Genomic DNA, 17,201 nt, shown 5'->3' on the forward strand with positions numbered 1-17,201 from the left:
TTTCCTTCACTGTATCGCCATCCGCGTAGGAAAATGAATGCTCCGAAAATACTATGCCAAAGAATAAATAGTCAAAAAATGAAAGCTTATGCTATTGACAAATGTCTTGTAGCATGACTGTTGGCAAAAAGTAGTTATTCTACTTGTTAAACAATAACTGAGTAATTTTTACTATAATCGATTCTGCCCCTATTCCCTAATTAGTAATAAGTTTTGCGGAGCAGCTTAAATAATCGTTGCCTTTAATTTTGTTACTCTCGTCTGAATCGGAAACCCCTGCAATTTGATTGTACTGATTGTTTTCGATTTTTTTTCCACTCCCTTGTCAAGCAGAAAAACAACATGGTTGTTTGACAGCAGCCGTTGGTACAACCTGCTCTATAATGTTGACACCAATTTGACAGCTAGCTGAATGTTGTCCTGCTGGCACAATGCAGCTCTTCCAAACAAACCTTTTTCTACTGCAACCATTTGCTTTGCATCGCAATCACTGAATTAGTGCAATTTACGAACATTTTACAACATTTTCGGGCGTCTCAAGTGCACTCAGCGAATGTCCCAGAAACGCACACTATCATGAACTAGTTGTACCACCACATTTTAAAGTGTTTCTTGTGATCATCGAAAACGTGAAGGCCTCGCGCGACTCGTTGTTAGACGGTATTCTAGAAAGGATCCAAATCCGTGGTAGCGTTTTCTTTTAGGCAGCGTGTACAGCAAAATTAAACCGTCAAGATGGTTTTAGCCGATCTAGGTCGCAAGATTACGAATGCGCTGCATTCGCTAAGCAAAGCGACAATCATAAACGAAGAGGTGCTAGATTCGATGCTGAAAGAAATCTGCACCGCACTGCTCGAGGCGGACGTCAACATTCGGCTGGTGAAGAAGCTGCGGGAAAATGTACGATCCGTGATCGACTTTGACGAAATGGCCGGCGGCTTGAACAAGCGCCGGATGATACAGTCGGCCGTGTTCAAGGAGCTGGTCAAGCTGGTCGATCCGGGCGTGAAGCCCTACCAACCGATCAAGGGCCGCCCGAACGTGATCATGTTCGTGGGCTTGCAGGGATCGGGCAAAACGACAACGTGTACAAAGCTGGCGTACCACTACCAGAAGAAGAACTGGAAATCGTGTCTGGTGTGCGCGGATACGTTCCGTGCCGGTGCGTACGATCAGATCAAGCAGAACGCCACAAAGGCGCGCATTCCGTTCTACGGCAGCTACACGGAGGTAGATCCGGTCACGATCGCACAGGACGGTGTGGAGATGTTTAAGAAGGAAGGGTTCGAGTTTATCATCGTGGATACAAGCGGTCGGCACAAGCAGGAGGAATCGCTGTTCGAGGAGATGTTGGCCGTTGCGAACGCGGTCAATCCGGACAACATCATTTTCGTGATGGATGCCACCATTGGGCAGGCCTGTGAGGCGCAGGCTAAGGCGTTCAAGGAGAAGGTGGACATTGGTTCCGTCATCATTACGAAGCTGGACGGTCACGCCAAGGGCGGTGGTGCACTATCGGCGTAAGTGTAATCCCCGTTTGTTCGTGGTGAGGAAGTGGCAGTTAACTCTTTCATTCTTGCAGGGTGGCGGCGACAAACTCTCCCATCATCTTTATCGGCACCGGTGAGCACATAGACGATCTGGAACCGTTCAAGACGAAACCGTTCATTAGCAAACTGCTTGGAATGGGAGATATCGAAGGGTTGATTGACAAGGTGAACGAACTCAAACTGGACGACAACGAGGAGCTTATCGATAAGATCAAACACGGCCAATTTACCATTCGCGACATGTACGAGCAATTCCAGAACATCATGAAGATGGGTCCATTTTCGCAGATCATGGTACGTGCAGTGTTTCGCTTCTTCTCCGTTTCGTCGAACCGAAGCTAACGGATGGATTTGATCGCATTTGCAGGGAATGATTCCGGGCTTTTCGCAAGACTTTATGACCAAGGGCGGTGAACAGGAATCGATGGCGAGAATCAAGCGTCTCATGACCATGATGGACTCGATGTCGGACGGCGAGCTCGACAACAAGGATGGTGCGAAGCTGTTCAGCAAACAGCCAACGCGCGTTACGCGCGTAGCCCAAGGATCGGGCGTGATGGAGCGGGAAGTGCGCGATTTGATATCGCAGTACACAAAGTTCGCGGCAGTCATTAAGAAAATGGGCGGCATTAAGGGTTTGTTCAAGAGTGGCGATATGACGAAAAACGTGAACCCGACGCAGATGGCCAAACTTAACCAACAGATGGCAAAGATGATCGATCCCCGCATGTTCCAGCAGATGGGGGGCATGAATGGGCTGCAAAACATGATGCGACAGCTACAGCAAGGGGCCGGAGGTTTGGGTAACCTGATGAGCGGGTTCGGTGGCAAGTAGAGTAAGTGTGGTAGCAGACTATCGTCGGGGGAAAGCATCCACCGGTACCTTATGCGCTCGCCAAGCTCCACCATTTGTGTAGAGTTTTGAACGTAAAGGGTGTACATTTTACTTCACGCATTGTGAGCGCATTTCAGTGCAGGAGCTCATCGGCATGATCGGTATGAATAAAATGGTATGATTTTGTTGTCCTATGTTGAAATTACAACATTTTTCTTGCTGTGAATTGCTGTAGAGAAAAGTACGTTGGTACAGCTTCAGCCTTGATATCGCTACAACGATTTCCGTACAATTCAGGACTGTTGTAGTAAACCTCCTGTATGTTTTTTTTGTAGTTGTAGTTTCCCTGTATGTTTTTTTTTGTCTCACTTTCAATTGCAATCCCGCACTAAGTAATTAATAATTTAATTTGCCGCATCAGTTCAATCTGACCGATTGGCCATCGTTTGAAATCGAGTGTTGGCATCGGAGCTACTGTAATCGACGAAAGGCTTCAGCTGTCAAAGTGACAGAAAAGGGACGATACGGCTATTTCCAACTTGTTCAGGAAAAAAGTTCAGGGCGATACATTTGGTACAACGAACCGGATTTTCTTTTCCGCCACGGATAAGTAAGCAAACAATCATTCCGTCCACCATTGCATTGAACTCGCAGTAAAAAGGCTTCCCGTTTGTAGGTGGAAAACCCACCTCATAGGAAATAAGAACAAACAGCACAACATAAGAATGTTTCCCAAACAGTGTGGCGGCGGTGCCTGGTTGCTGTTGCTGGCAACGATATGCAATTTCTGCCTGCTGGTACTCACTGAATTGCCCCGTCCACGAGGCGTTTCCATCTCACAGGCCAGCCTGTACGAGGACCGTGCTGGCAGCGGCCAGTTCGTGTGTCTCGATGGCAAAAAGGTGATACACCGGGAACGCATCAACGACGACTACTGCGACTGTGACGATGGCAGCGACGAACCGGGGACGGCCGCCTGTCCGGGCGGTTCTTTCCACTGCACCAACGCCGGCTACAAACCGCTGAGCATCCCAAGCTCGCGGGTGAACGATGGTATCTGTGATTGCTGCGATGCGTCCGACGAGTACGCATCCCATGCGAACTGTGTGAATACGTGCAGCGAGCTCGGGAAGGAGGACCGTATGCGTGAAAAGCAGCGTAGTGAGATGCTGAAGACCGGCAACCAGCTTCGGCTTGAGATGAGCCAACGGGGGCGAGCGCTAAAGGATGAGCAGCGTGTCCGGCTGGCTGAGCTGGACAAAAACCGGGCAGAGGCGGAAGCGCTGAAGCAGGAAAAAGCTACCCTGAGGGGCGAGGCAGAAGAGCTGGAAAATGCGGCCCTCAAGGTGTACCGTGATCGGGAGGAGGAAGCGAAAAAGGTGAAAGAGGAAGCGGAAGCAGTGAACAATCGTGACGAAGCGGAGGAAACGTTCCGAAAGTACGATTCGAACCAGAACCAAATGCTCGAGCTGGTCGAGCTGCAGACGCGGATCGTGTTCGATCGGAACCGTGACGGTGCGGTAACGGAAGATGAGGCACGCTTCTTCCTCGACGAGCGGGATCAGGTAGACTTCGAAACGTTCGTGACGTTATGTTGGCCGCGCATCAAACCGTTTCTTATGATGGATTCCGGACTGTTCAAAGCGCCGGGTGAAGACCATGGTGAGGAGGAGGTGGTTGAAGAAGCGGAACTACAGTCCGAAGGGATGTACGATTTGGAGGGTAGTGAACCCAACGACCAAACGGGGCATGACAGTCCATACGGAGATGAAGAATATCAGCGGCACAACGGCGAAGAGGAGGACGAAGAGACGCTGGACGAGCATGAGGAGGGAGAAGACGAAGGGGAGGAGGATGTTGGGGAGGGCGAGATTGAAGAAGCTGCACGGGGAGCCGCTGCAAAACCGCCGGTCGAGTATGATCCCGTCACACAGGATCTGATCAACAAGGCGAACGAGGCGCGCAACCAGTACGCGGAAGCCGATCGTCACGTGCGGGAAATGGAGCAGGAAATTCGCAGCATCAAGGAACTGCTGGAGAAAGATTACGGCAAGGAGGAAGAGTTTGCCGCCCTGAACGGAGAGTGCTTCAACTTTGAGGATCGGGAGTACGTGTACAAACTGTGCCCGTTCGATAAGGCGATCCAGCAACCACGTAGCGGTGGTGCCGAGACAAGGTAAGAGCCATCCAGCACTCGGATGCTGTCTTCCCCAGATTTATCGACTGTGTTTTTGGTATTCTCTCTAGACTGGGAACCTGGGATCGATGGAATGGTCCGGGAGATTACAGCGCCATGATATACTCGAACGGAGCGCCCTGCTGGAACGGTCCGCAACGGTCCGCCGTGGTACATCTGGAGTGTGGCCTCGACACCAGAGTGTTATCCGTCAGCGAGCCGAACAGATGCGAGTACGAGTATCGTATGCAAACGCCGGCCGCCTGCTTGTATCAGGAAGATCAGTCGAACGGTGCCAAAGAGACGCACGACGAGCTGTAGTGTTGGCGAGCGTGTCGGAAACATTGGTTCGTCAGCTTCGACGTGCCGCGTGTTTCGCTGCCCCCAAAACACTACCAACGACGATCATCCTAATCGAATCAACATTCCCTCGCCACCACGTGGTGCGGCAGTTGCGAGCGAGCGAAAAGTGTAATCAATATAATTGTGTGTATGTGTTTGGAAACGGGGTTTAAATGCGCAAAAAGTGACTGACAGTTTAATTCTTCACACGGCGGATACACATTCGATGCGATCATACATTTTCGTTCCATTAGAAGAATATCGACCCCTGGCAGAGTCATACAGTCGTCATTCCAATGCTCAGGACAATGGATAAGAGAGAATGAGAGAGAGAGAGAGAGAGAGAGAGAGAAAGTTAGTCTGGCGTGGGGAATCCCGAACGTGTGTGCGAATAAATTTCACTAATTTGGCATCCGAACCGATTTAAAATTATCTTTTGAGTAGTAAGAAGCACTGTGAACAAACAACATTTCGTTCGTACAAGATGTTGTGAAAGGAGAAGGTACGTTTGTTTTATAAAACGAATAGAAGAATAATAAAAAAAACTATCTACGTTAAAACGTGTTTTTGTCTATTCGATTGTACGAAGTACAGCACTTCAAACAGACCGCTTAAAACCGCAGCAATTGCAGGACTTTGAGGCCGATTGTCTTACCCTAGGGCTAAGATTCTCTTTCCAGTCATCTCTTTCTGCACTTTTAATTAACCATTGACAAAAAACTGATCGCATTGAATATGTATTGGGGTTGGTGACCACTCCCCACTGTATAATATTCTAGTATATTACTCATTTAGAGTTCGAATTTTCTACGTTTCGGCCGTTTGGAAACCAATTTACAATCAGTTTTTTTGTCAATGGTCAATTGGAAGTTTCGAAAGGGATGACCGAAAAGAGAGTTAAACGTTAATCATATCGCTAATTTTGTCGTCGTTTCAAAACATGTCACAATTCCAAAATTTGCGAAAGAAGAGCCGGTTTTTGGAAAATTGTGAAGAAATTTTAACTAAAAGCAACAGCAGAATTTTACAAAAGCTGTCATAAAACAAATTTAACACAAGATGCAAGTAACGTTACTGCTAATGCTTCCTACTTACTTACTCCCTTATTGGGCGCCAGAAATCTTCGACACTGCTCATCGTCGTCCAATATTATGGACCACTTGTGTGAAAGTGAGTCCCCGTGTTTCGCCGCTTCAATATGATAACAATCTTTTTCGGACTACAACCAAAAAAAAAGATCCCAGAAATAAGTTGCATTTTCTTTTCTTTTTCGTGTAAGTATTCAATTTAATTAGATCTTCGATTTTGTTCGTTTCAACTTACTTACTTCTCAAATTGGTTATAAATGTCACTCCGCAAAACATTCGCCTCGCAATCGCTTTCGTCAGTAACGCTGTGTATAAGAATTTTTAAATTGCTTTTCATTTCCTCATGGTAAAGTTTAAACAATTTTGTATGTTTGTTTGCCTTACGTCTCTTACTTATATGTATAACTCCCCTTCAACTTCCACTGCAATATACGCGGATCGCAATATCCAATTAGAATCGCTTTCGGGCTTCGCTTACCATTACTAATTCACTGTCGTCACTTGTTCATTCATTGTATAAAGATTCAGTATTGGCATTTCACACCACCGCAGCGGGAGCTAAAAGGAAACCAAAACCAGGAATGTTTACGTACGAGAAAGGGTACACGAGACAACAGGTCTCGCAGCCGAACCGAAAGCTAAAGCTAAAGTATGTAATAAATATAATATTACCAACACAAGTACGAATTATGCCTTCAACCGCCTAATACCTCCTCCCATTCATCCAGCTGTAAGAGGTTTGGCTCTATTCTTTCTCACTCTATTTGCTTGAGTTGTTGTAGTCTTCCACAAACGAGGGGGTTGTGGGGGTTAATAGAGCTACTGCATAGCTAGCCGCATAAATAAAATAAAGCTTTACAACAATTCTTAACAAAACAATAATGCTAATGCTAAAACACACAAAGCCAACAACCCCAGCCCCGGGCGGTTTTGGTTTAAAATCAAACAAACAAACAAACAAACAGAAAAACACATGTATAAATACAACGAACCCAAAGGTTTTCTTCTGGTTGGTAAACAATACTTTCTTCTGGAGCGGCGGTTAAGTTAAAGGTACAGTGAACATCATTAGGAAGCACGTATTATATAAATATATGTAATATATGTACAAAATAAACGCAACTTCAGACGTACAGACACAGAGCGGCAGAAAAGGCCAAAGGAAACATTTCAAACAATAATGCGCAGTGAAATTGTACAGAGTTTGCACAGCATGAAAATTGTGTGTCCTCGTACAGAGTTTCGCTTTCCCAGATATCTTTGAATCCATCCAACGATTTTAGACTGTTTCCCCCAAACATCGGTTTTCTTAATTGTGTTAATGTGTTTTGGAAATTTCATCAACATTTGAAGAGATGCATGAAACTGTTGCTGTAGCACGTTAACAGAAATGACACAGAACAGGTTGCTTTGGATTGGGTTGGTCGAATTTTAATAATATCCACCCATGGAAAGAACTTTGCATAGCACATTGGGCCAAATTTCCCTAACCTTTGTACTTTGTTTGCAAATTGTCAGCGAAAGGAGGTAAAGCATGAGGTCTTAACAATACTGAACTTCCACATCTTCAAATATTTGGAAAGAAAGCCCGGTAAAAAACGGTTGCACAGATTCAAAAACATCTGGAAAATGGTCAACACAGTTCGGAATAGCCTAAATAATCATAGTACACAAGTGTGGAGTACAAACACACAAACATTAGGCCAATCGTAACAAAGACTCAACGCTTCTGTACATGTGCCACATTGAGATTTCACTTCGTTGTCGCGAAGCACTGCTATTTCCGTGCTCTACAGATTCTGCTAGCCAATTGTAAATGTAAATCACATGAACGACCCGGACTCACTTCTCCTTCCCACGTCTTCATTACTCGCGTACACATACGACAATCTTGCACTAAAGAATAGTGTGTTCCTCCCCTCTGTCTGTCTGTGTATATGGGTGGGATACTTACTAGGGATTCTTCCCGATCAGTCCAATATAATAATTTAATAACCAGCCGGTCCTAAGCTGGTCTGTTTTTTTTTTCTACGTTTCTGGTTTGCCTCCTATCTATGCTTCCCCGGTCTAACGTTCGAGCTTTGTGCTGGTATCGGGACCGGATAGGATTGCGAATACATCCCAACATGTTCCATCACACAATGCACACAATATGCATGCAAATGCATGATCACAAACAGCAAGGATTGCTATTATGTGCGTGATGCTGCTTCCGTCTCGTTAGTTCATTTTCAGACCAGGCACAAACACATAGCTACACATACGCACGTGAACACAACGCAGCACGATCGTTCCGTTGCGCTCGGGAGTGTGGTAAAACTTTAAAATTAATAGTCTAATATCGTACTTTTGCAATCATCATACATTGGTTTCGTGACAAAGCCCCTGGTCTGTGTTCTGCTCTGCAGCAACCAAAGCGGCAAATGGTGCGGTCAACGATAGCATCAAATGTCGACGCTCCGTTACCAGGTTAACAAGCGATTATAACAATTATTTTCTCTTTTCCTTTTAAATATTATGTCTATAAATAGATCAAAGCTGGTTGCTGTTTGTGTGTGTGTGTGTGTGTGTGTCGGAGATAAAATAATCACTTTTCAACGAATACGCGTTCAATGGGGCGGCATTTCACACTTGAAAGTAGTCACCAACAGCTGGCACCGTTCCATCACTGTCCGGTTTGCCCATCAGCGCTCTGCGGGCTGACGGGATTCCGCCCGGCGATAACGTTTGTGTGCCCGGTGTAGGAGTTGCTGTATCGGAGTCCGTTGTTAACGAATCATTCGTTAAGGACTTGGGTATAGATTCCATCTCGCTGGTTCCACCTGCTCCTCCGCCACTCTCGTTGTGGAGCCGCTCGTAAGGGTTTTCCTTCACATTGAGATACTTAACAGATTCATAGTTTGGGTCCGATTCGCTGCCGGTGAGTGATTCGTAGTTGCTCGATATCCGACTCAAGCTGTTGTTGGTCGTTACCGTGGTGTTTGTATTGCTGTTGTGCTTGCTATATCCAATCAACTGATCCGGAGAGCTTGTACTACCGTCACCATCCCCATCGGTTGAGGAGGGCGTTGTGCGCGTTTCCGAAATGCTGGAGTATCCCGGTGATGACGAAAGCGTCCCCATGACCGCAGTACACGTGCGATCGGCAAAATTGCTACCACTCTCGATAGCGATACCGACGGAACCACCACCACCTGGTGGACTGGAACCGCCCATAATAGCAACGGCGGCAGATGGCGAAGGCATCGTCAGCGTTCCGGAAGCGGTGTGCGGTATGCTAGAGTATATGTCCGACTCATCGTCCGGTTCAAGGTTGTTGTTAATATTTGGCTTACGTTTTTTTGCTTCCTCCGTAATGCTTGCGTAATCGTGACCGGGTGGAGGATTTTTTCGTTCCGAAATCACACTATAACCCGGATCGTAGTCGTCCTTTTCCTTGATGCTGCTGTACCCGGGCGTACTGCTGTCCGTATCATCATCCTCCGCAACGCCAACCCTTCGCGCTCCACCAAAGTCTAAACGATTTCTGGCACCATTTTTCACTGTTTGGTGCGCCGATTTGCCCGGCTCCCGTATGCTGCTGTAACCGTCACTGTCACGATTGCTATCGCCACCCCTCGGCTTGTTCGCTCCCGAAGGTTGACTTGCCGTCGACGATGGCTTACTGCCGGCTGGGCGCAATATTTCATAGTTTGGGTCCGAGTCCGATTCCGTGCGATTCGAACCACGGTTCAGCGTTTCATAGCCAGGGTCGTTCATACTGCCGCGGGTGTCTGGTAAACTTTCGTACCCTGGTTCGGTGTCCGCTGGAAAAGATCGTTCATAATGCTCGTCAATACCGTGACATATTTCCAGCGAACCGAGAGACACCGATTCAATACCTTGCGCTACTATCGCACTCAGTGCATTTCCACCTTCGCCGCCTGCCAGCAAAACATTTGCCACCGTTGTCGTCCCGGGATTTTGGTGGCGATGCAATTTCTGAATCTGTGCATAGTCGGCCGATTTGCGTGACGCCGCTTCCATGCCTGCCTTTACATTATCACCCGGGATAGTTTCGTAGCCGGGATCCTTGTTTGGACAGGTGCCGGTACTGTTGCGTTGTGCGCCTGCCATACTTCTGCTCGGTGATCCACTGTGCAGCGAGCCGCTGCCGTTAAACTGGGACATATCCGAATCGGACAGGAACTGTTGCTTCAGATGCTGCCCATCCAGTGAGCCATCTTTCCGCAGTGGCACGGGAGATGAGTTTTGCGACGGTACTTTCGATAGTTTATTCTTTTTCATAACCTTCGAGAGAAAGAAAGGGATCGTAAATATTAACGATTAATAGAAATTTGCACCTTCAAGGGTATTTTGTGTCGTATCATACCTTTGCGTACATTCCCTCCAAATCTTTCGAGGGACTTTTCTTTTGCTTGCCGTTCGTACCGTCAGCATCAACACTTGATTTGTTGCCTGCATTGTCTCGGTTGGAAGCGGTTGGACCACCACATTCGATCACCGAAGCAACTGAGTTACGCCCCGAGGTGGCTGTCGTAGTACTGGACGAAGCCACACTACCGGACCCGAGCATCGATTGATTGGAGGTGCTGAAGAAATTGTTTGCCTGGTGCTTGAGTGTTTTTGGCGTCGGGGGTAATGGGCTGTTCGCCTGTCGCTTTTCCGGCTTTGGTGAACCCAAGTTTCCTACCGAACTGGTGCAACTCGAAGACGATGCTTGGCGTGAGTGTTGCACAAACGTTTGTGCTCTTAATCCTCCGGCTCCTCCTCCTCCTTCGAGGGGAGCTGCCGAAGCAACCAAGTGTGAGGGAGCTCCGTGCATGTGTTCATCTCCCGATGTTGCCAAATTGCTATGGTTACTGAGCCGGTTGGATGGTGTGGTGTTTGTTTTGTTGCTGCTGCTGCTTGTCATGCCCGCAGAATCAAGGCCATCATTCGCGGTAGCGTGCAGTGTCTGTACTGACGGTGGTTGGGGTCTGCTTGACGCACCCGTATTTATTTCGACCGACACTGTCATCGCATTGGGGGGTTGAATTTGTGCGTACGTTTCCGAGCCGCTAGTATACAGATCACCCTGATTGCCGGGATCATCGATCGCGGCATACATCTCGTCCGAATCATCAGACACAGTGGCATAGTGTGAGTCGCCCAATATCTGTCTTCGTTTGGCGGTCGTCTGATTCGGCATGTTCTGCGGAAGTAGATTGGCCAACGGCTCCCGGACGCTTATGCTCGTGTAACCCTCTAGAAAAAATGGAAAACACTTCACATTAGCTAACCCACATTATACAACAATTGTGACATCGGCATACTCACTTGAGGAATCTTGAGAATCTCCACTAAAATGCTGGGATGATGGTTGAACTATCGGTGGTGTCATGTATGGTAAATCTTGACTAGCAGACACACGTCCAGCGATCGCGGACGCAGCCGGAATATCCTAAAGAGCGCACAAAGCATACATACATTTTATTGCCATTCCATTCAACAAACCATTCAATGGGTCACGTTGAACACTTACCACTGTTGAAGTTTCTCGATCTTCTATATTCTGAGATGATTCGCGGCGCGAAATAGGACTCATTAACTCGTCATCGTCATCGTCTTCGTCGTCATCGCCGTCCCGCGGCTTTGAACGGTTCGCTGTCCCTGATGCTCCACTGCTTCCTTTTTCAAATACAGTACTTCCGGCCGCCGATCCAGGTTGCGCCACTTGCGCATACGGATGTTCCATGCGACGCAATTTGTCGTACGCATGTGGAGGTGATCTAACTCGAGCGTAAGGGGAGCTTATATCATCCGCCTGGCTGATGGAACTGTGCTGCGAAACGCTGGCCTGCTTTTTTAAGCTAGCCGACGCTGTGGAGTATAACAAAATACAAGCGTTTGTTTGGCACTTTTAACTAATTGAACAGGAAAACGTAATAAAGCTTATTATCATTTTAATCGCAATGGTGGACCCCCCACCAGAGGCCCTTCAGACAAGACCAAATACATAATTACAAAGAATGAGGCGATGCACAGTCAAATCTTTTTCTGTCGAATAGTCTAAAATATTTATCTTTTAGATCGATTGTTTAGCTAAATCCTTTGACCTGATCGCCGGATTGAATTTCCTAAAATATTTATTATTGGCTGCGAATTGCTAGCTAAATTGCAACCTGATCATTTTCAATTGAAATATTTAATCATTTATTAAGTTATAGAAAATTTAAAGCAATCCGTGTCCTCTCGAACTGCAATTGAGCCAAAGCACACTTACGACTTCTTCCTTGCGGCAAATCCTGCACTTTGTCTCCAACGGTTGCATACAGTTCCGAGTTGTTGTCACCAGCCGGTTCCGCGATCGGAATATCTGGCAAGCTTCGATGCGGTGCATTGGAAGTTCTGCCGTAATATAGAATAAAACAAGAACAAACGTTATAGCGCGAATCTCGTTTGGACGTTCAGATGATTACCGTTGCACTAATACACTAAACTGCATTCTAATTCGTTGAAAACAAAAACAAAAAAATCCAACAAATGACAAACCTTTTGCTACTGCTTTCGGTATCAGAACCGAGCCCACCGCCAACACTGGCTGGTCGGAGATTCGACGCATTGGATGAGTTGGTGCCCAGTGCACTGTTTCCATTGTTGGTTGCTGGTACATTGATTGCACCGGTCGAACCCGAAGGTAACAGAGTGTCCTCTGGATTTGTGAGTTTTACCATACCTTCTAGTCCGAGCAGATCATTTCTAAAAAGTTCGTGCGCGTTTACAAGAGCAGCAGCGACAGCAATGAAGATCGGTGCATGGGAATGTTTTTGTTTTGTATCCCGACCATTTGCACGGTTAGGCCAGATGCAAGCACACGTAAATTCACACATTCATATACACACGCACACAACATCCAGCAATCATCAAACAGTAATAGAGAAAGAAAAAGAAAAAGTAAAACAATTGCATACAAAACTCTACCAATGAAATGTAATGTTTTATAGGATGAACCAAACATAACCGACCAATAATAATTACAACTAAACCAAACAAGCGATCCAATATGTGTTAATGTAAGGTGCAGTGGTATGTATAATGACGAAGATGACTGCTTAACATGTGCAATAAATGATAGACTACTGAGGATGAAATTAAAAAAGCTACAACAGATAACGGGTTGCATTAACTATCCTTCTTAGATAAACTTGGCGTCCAGGCGACGGCGTACTCCGCCTACCGTTTGATCCGCTTTTGTCTGTGGTAAGAATGTTGACTATGTTATGTTGAGGAAAATCTTGATCAGTATTTTCTGCCTCGCAGGACATGTTTATTACTTAGAATGCCCTTAATACTTAGAAAATAACGTAATAGATTTGTTCATGCCGAATAATCCTAACGTATAACGGAGGTCAATGAAGGATCTGGCATAATAACGAGCTCTACGAACTGTATGGTGATATCACCATCGTGCAGGGCTGGTACGACTCAGCCCGCCAAATTTTTTAGGCCGTTTACACTTGTAGAAGGGGCCTAGAAGATCCAAAATGTCAAAAAGTCCAGGATGTTGGCTTGGGATCTCTACCGATGTAATTGTAGCGCCTTATGAATAAGAAATTACTACACATTTTTATACTACTTTACTTGAACATCACCGGAGTCGAATTGCTAACTACATTCCAGGATCTATTTTGTTGAATACGTACATACGTTATTCGTAGATCCTTTTCTTATCCTTACTTTACTTTATCCTTCATCACTAACTACAGGTATCATGTTTTGAGGTTTTGTTTTTCTTCTTCAGGTTGACTATCAGCGGACAGATTGCTTTACTTCTTTATGTTTAAAACGTTAATCCAAAACAACGATTCTACCATTAAACAATTCTAAACTGTTTAAAATTTTCGAGCGTTATTTATAAGCACATTTCACACTTTTTGAAGTAGCCAACATGCGAAACACTCGCGATAAGGGTACTGGTAGTTTTAAAATGGTTTTCAAAGAATTAAAACATTTTTCAAAACAAAACATTCAAGAAAAGACGATCTGCCTATACTTCTTTGAAGATGATTAAAGCGCTACACTAACGATTAATGGCGTTGTGCCATAACGAGTTTAATTAGACGATTTTGCTCCGCATGAGATGGACAAACACGACATGCATGAGTTTTGGTTCTGAAACAGTGAAGAATGCTATGAACCTCGTCAAACGATGGATGGATTGCGAAAAGTGCTTCATCAAGGGAATGGTTTGGTCCTAAAAACCAGAAAGCGAAATTGTTTCGTAAACGTGAAACACTGAAAAATGTATGAGAACTATCGTTAAAAAGCGAATCATTTTCTTCACCTGCCGCTGGCCTGTGGTCGATATCTTAGACAGGTAATTAGAAAAAAATACCTTAAAGAAGGATCAAATTATTTTTTTATACAATAGAACACATTTGTCCGTAAAACAAGACCGATTTTCTGCGGACTTGGCATTACTCGGAATGAATACTATTGTTATCATCGTCGTCACACTCGTATGATGCAAACATTCCTACGTGAATCATAATCATCGTCGATAACATGAATAAAGCTAATATTGAAAAAGGTCTGGTTTATTATGTTTCATTGCTTCAACAGGTTAATCAATATAAATTATGCATAAAGCTACTGACCATGCTAAATACTTCATTCCAAAGATGATTTCATGCATTATTTACATACCGTACGAACGCTACGCCTTCAATGTAATGAATTTATAGCTCGTACTACACAAATTAGATCGGAAAGCATCATGATAACCTTGAAAGAATTTATCTCCAACACCTTCAACAGTTTCTGCTCACTTGTGAGGTGACTCAGCTGTGCAGCAATAAAATGGAGATTTAATTTACTGAGTGTGATTTGATGGATGCCTTATGAATCAGTTCCTTTCCCAACCGCTACGTTCCCACACCAAAACTGGCTCAAGTTAGCAAAGCACACCACACCAACCAACAAACTACTGACCATTTAAGCGCGTACATCAAACCGAACGAAACACTTACTTGATCTCCTGTTTGCGACGACAACACAGACATGATAATACGGTTGTGATCATGCTGACCATAACGACGGCCGAAATCGAATACAACCAGAATGCGTCATATCCGAGCGTTTGGAGCTGCATTGTCGTACGTTAAGCAATTTGTTTCCTGTTCCCCGGCCCAAACGGCGGCGGCGATACGTTGCTGACCACAATGCTGGAAAATAACACCAGCTGCTGGTAGGTTTGTCTTGCGATCTTGTACACCCTCTTACGCGTGGGGGAGAGAGAGCGCGGCGATCGCTCAACTTTCTTCGGTGGCACCGCGTTTAAAAGTTAAATTTTGCCTCTTTCAAAGCAACTCACTGGTATGCCAAAGGACACATTGGATCAGATTCTTGAACGCATTTAAAACACGTACATCCTGTTGCACCTTCGCACACATCCCTGTAGGAAGCATATAGAACAGACATAAAATAAGCGCACTGTACTGTCATTGAATGTATCATTTCGTATCGCTCACACCGGCGACCACCATAAGCGGAGCCAGAATGCGAAAATTATTCACAATCGATCTAAATGACTGTGGAGAACGCTGTACGAAAGATGACAGCACCCCACATCAACGCATACTATGATTAGTATTCGCACAAATGTGCATTCACTAGAAACGAGACACTATGGAATGCAACGCATTCGTGGAACACACACACACACATATATACAACACGGTGCATTTTGGTTAGTTAGTGGCCGTGCTCATCTTGTCGTAAGTGAAAAGGTCGCTGGTTGACTGGAATCACCGGTGAGTAAGTAGACAGTTTCGCAACCGGCTCCTGCTGTGTCGTCGACTGCAGCAGCTACGTTAAATAAAACACTGTTTGGTAAACATTTGCCTTCGCACACACTAGTCACCTAGTAATACGACACTGCACAACTACCAAAGTAATCATTGCCGATTTCGTTTAGTACAACCGTGCGTAAAGTTCGCACAGTTTTCACCGTACGGTCTCTCACACTGTGAAAAAGAAAAACAAACGATTTCTCCCAGCGTCTCGTGGTTGTGCTGCTCCACATCTCACACACAGCTGACCCTCTTCTTTCTCTCACTCTTTCCCTTTTGGAAATGCATTAATGTTTCTTATGCGGGATGATGATATCGATAGCCAGGCTGCTGCTGCTGCTGTTGCTGTCGCTACTTTTGCTACTGCAGTCGACGGACACCGATGTGGCGGCGGATGGGCGACTCACGCGTGCACTTCCACTTGCTTATTGCTCTACCGTAGCTAATCCACAAAGAGAAAGGTGTTGAAGCATTACGATAGCAGTTATAGGAGCAAAGAGTTTGGAGAGATTTTTCTATCGCAGCAACAGCCGTCTTCCGATCACAGCCCGTACGGGGCCTGCCCAGCGCTCTTTGCGTACACCCGGGGTAACGCGACACGGAGAGAGCAAAGGCAACTCTGCTGGAAACGGGAACAAACCGTCCAATGAAAGTCGGTGCAATGCTCCGGAATTCGATGCGAAACAAAGCATACCGAACGGAGTATTGCTTTCCATTTGCATGCTTTTAAGGGTAGCATCGCAGAACAGGCGTCATATACTTGTGTGCCGTAGCACATTTGTGCGTTTGTTCTAAGGATTTAACAATATGTACACTAAGATCCGTTTGGGACAGTGGAAGCGGACAAGTAACCTGCATATATCGTAAATCACTAACTTTCTCGCTTCACCTCTAAGCACGCACAGAACCGCGACACTGCTACACATTCCACGGGTCGCTCACCTTTTTCCACATCGAATCACAGCAACTACAATTACATCGCACAACACTTCTGCAAGGAACCGTCCAATTCACCGTTTTCCCGTTTTGCCGATGGAATCTTCTGCAGGGCCTGCAGCCTATGCTGCATGTTATGGAACAGCTCGCAAAACTTCGCGGACTCGAGAAAACATACTTTCCTTCGCTATGGTTACGGGCGACGATCTTTTCGAAGCCTGTCATCCAGCCAAGTGTTGTTGCAAAGGGACGGTATGCCGCGTATGAGTTTTTTACTGTATGGAAAAATCGAAATGCAAGCCGTCGAAGCACGAACCGAACTATACACTATAAACGCATTCGCCCGTAAGGTCGTTTGACATTTCGTTCAAACAACAATCGTTTGAATCAAGGAGACGCGCGTGACTTTTAGCCGTTATTTATTGATGTAGCGCCGTAAGG

At 45.7% G+C, this 17,201-nt stretch overlaps 3 protein-coding genes across 11 annotated transcripts; 2 read left to right on the top strand and 1 right to left on the bottom strand.

Annotated features, from left to right (window-relative positions):
• The first annotated feature begins 388 nt into the window (after positions 1 to 388).
• Positions 389 to 2,590, top strand: LOC118507843 (signal recognition particle 54 kDa protein). The gene is made up of 3 exons (XM_036046974.1): positions 389 to 1,520; positions 1,583 to 1,844; positions 1,918 to 2,590. Exons 1-3 carry the CDS (start codon positions 736 to 738, stop codon positions 2,383 to 2,385), a joined length of 1,515 nt encoding a protein of 504 aa, XP_035902867.1. The 5' UTR covers positions 389 to 735; the 3' UTR covers positions 2,386 to 2,590.
• Positions 2,591 to 2,858: 268 nt separating this feature from the next.
• LOC118507842 (glucosidase 2 subunit beta) lies at positions 2,859 to 5,463 on the top strand. 2 transcript variants are annotated; one of them, XM_036046971.1, is made up of 3 exons: positions 2,859 to 2,995; positions 3,062 to 4,561; positions 4,633 to 5,463. In XM_036046971.1, exons 2-3 carry the CDS (start codon positions 3,111 to 3,113, stop codon positions 4,880 to 4,882), a joined length of 1,701 nt encoding a protein of 566 aa, XP_035902864.1. In that variant the 5' UTR covers positions 2,859 to 2,995; positions 3,062 to 3,110; the 3' UTR covers positions 4,883 to 5,463. The 2 variants fall into 2 exon arrangements, with proteins under 2 accessions (XP_035902864.1, XP_035902866.1); XM_036046973.1 differs by having other exon boundaries at positions 2,910 to 4,561.
• Positions 5,464 to 6,150: 687 nt separating this feature from the next.
• On the bottom strand, positions 6,151 to 17,025 carry LOC118507840 (mediator of RNA polymerase II transcription subunit 1). Of its 8 annotated transcripts, XM_036046968.1 has the most exons (9): positions 16,767 to 17,022; positions 15,003 to 15,427; positions 12,526 to 12,732; positions 12,257 to 12,381; positions 11,516 to 11,853; positions 11,311 to 11,434; positions 10,364 to 11,238; positions 9,873 to 10,281; positions 6,151 to 9,797 (listed from the first exon to the last, which is right to left on the bottom strand). In XM_036046968.1, the coding sequence occupies exons 2-9, from the start codon at positions 15,122 to 15,124 to the stop codon at positions 8,617 to 8,619; spliced, it is 3,381 nt and encodes a 1,126-aa protein (XP_035902861.1). In that variant the 5' UTR covers positions 15,125 to 15,427; positions 16,767 to 17,022; the 3' UTR covers positions 6,151 to 8,616. The 8 variants fall into 8 exon arrangements, with proteins under 8 accessions (XP_035902861.1, XP_035902856.1, XP_035902858.1 ...); XM_036046963.1 differs by having other exon boundaries at positions 6,151 to 10,281; positions 16,767 to 17,024; XM_036046965.1 differs by having other exon boundaries at positions 6,151 to 10,281; positions 16,714 to 17,024.
• Positions 17,026 to 17,201: the final 176 nt, after the last annotated feature.

The sequence above is a fragment of the Anopheles stephensi genome, chromosome 2 (assembly GCF_013141755.1).
Source record: "Anopheles stephensi strain Indian chromosome 2, UCI_ANSTEP_V1.0, whole genome shotgun sequence".
In the NCBI taxonomy this organism is placed as follows: domain Eukaryota; kingdom Metazoa; phylum Arthropoda; class Insecta; order Diptera; family Culicidae; genus Anopheles; species Anopheles stephensi.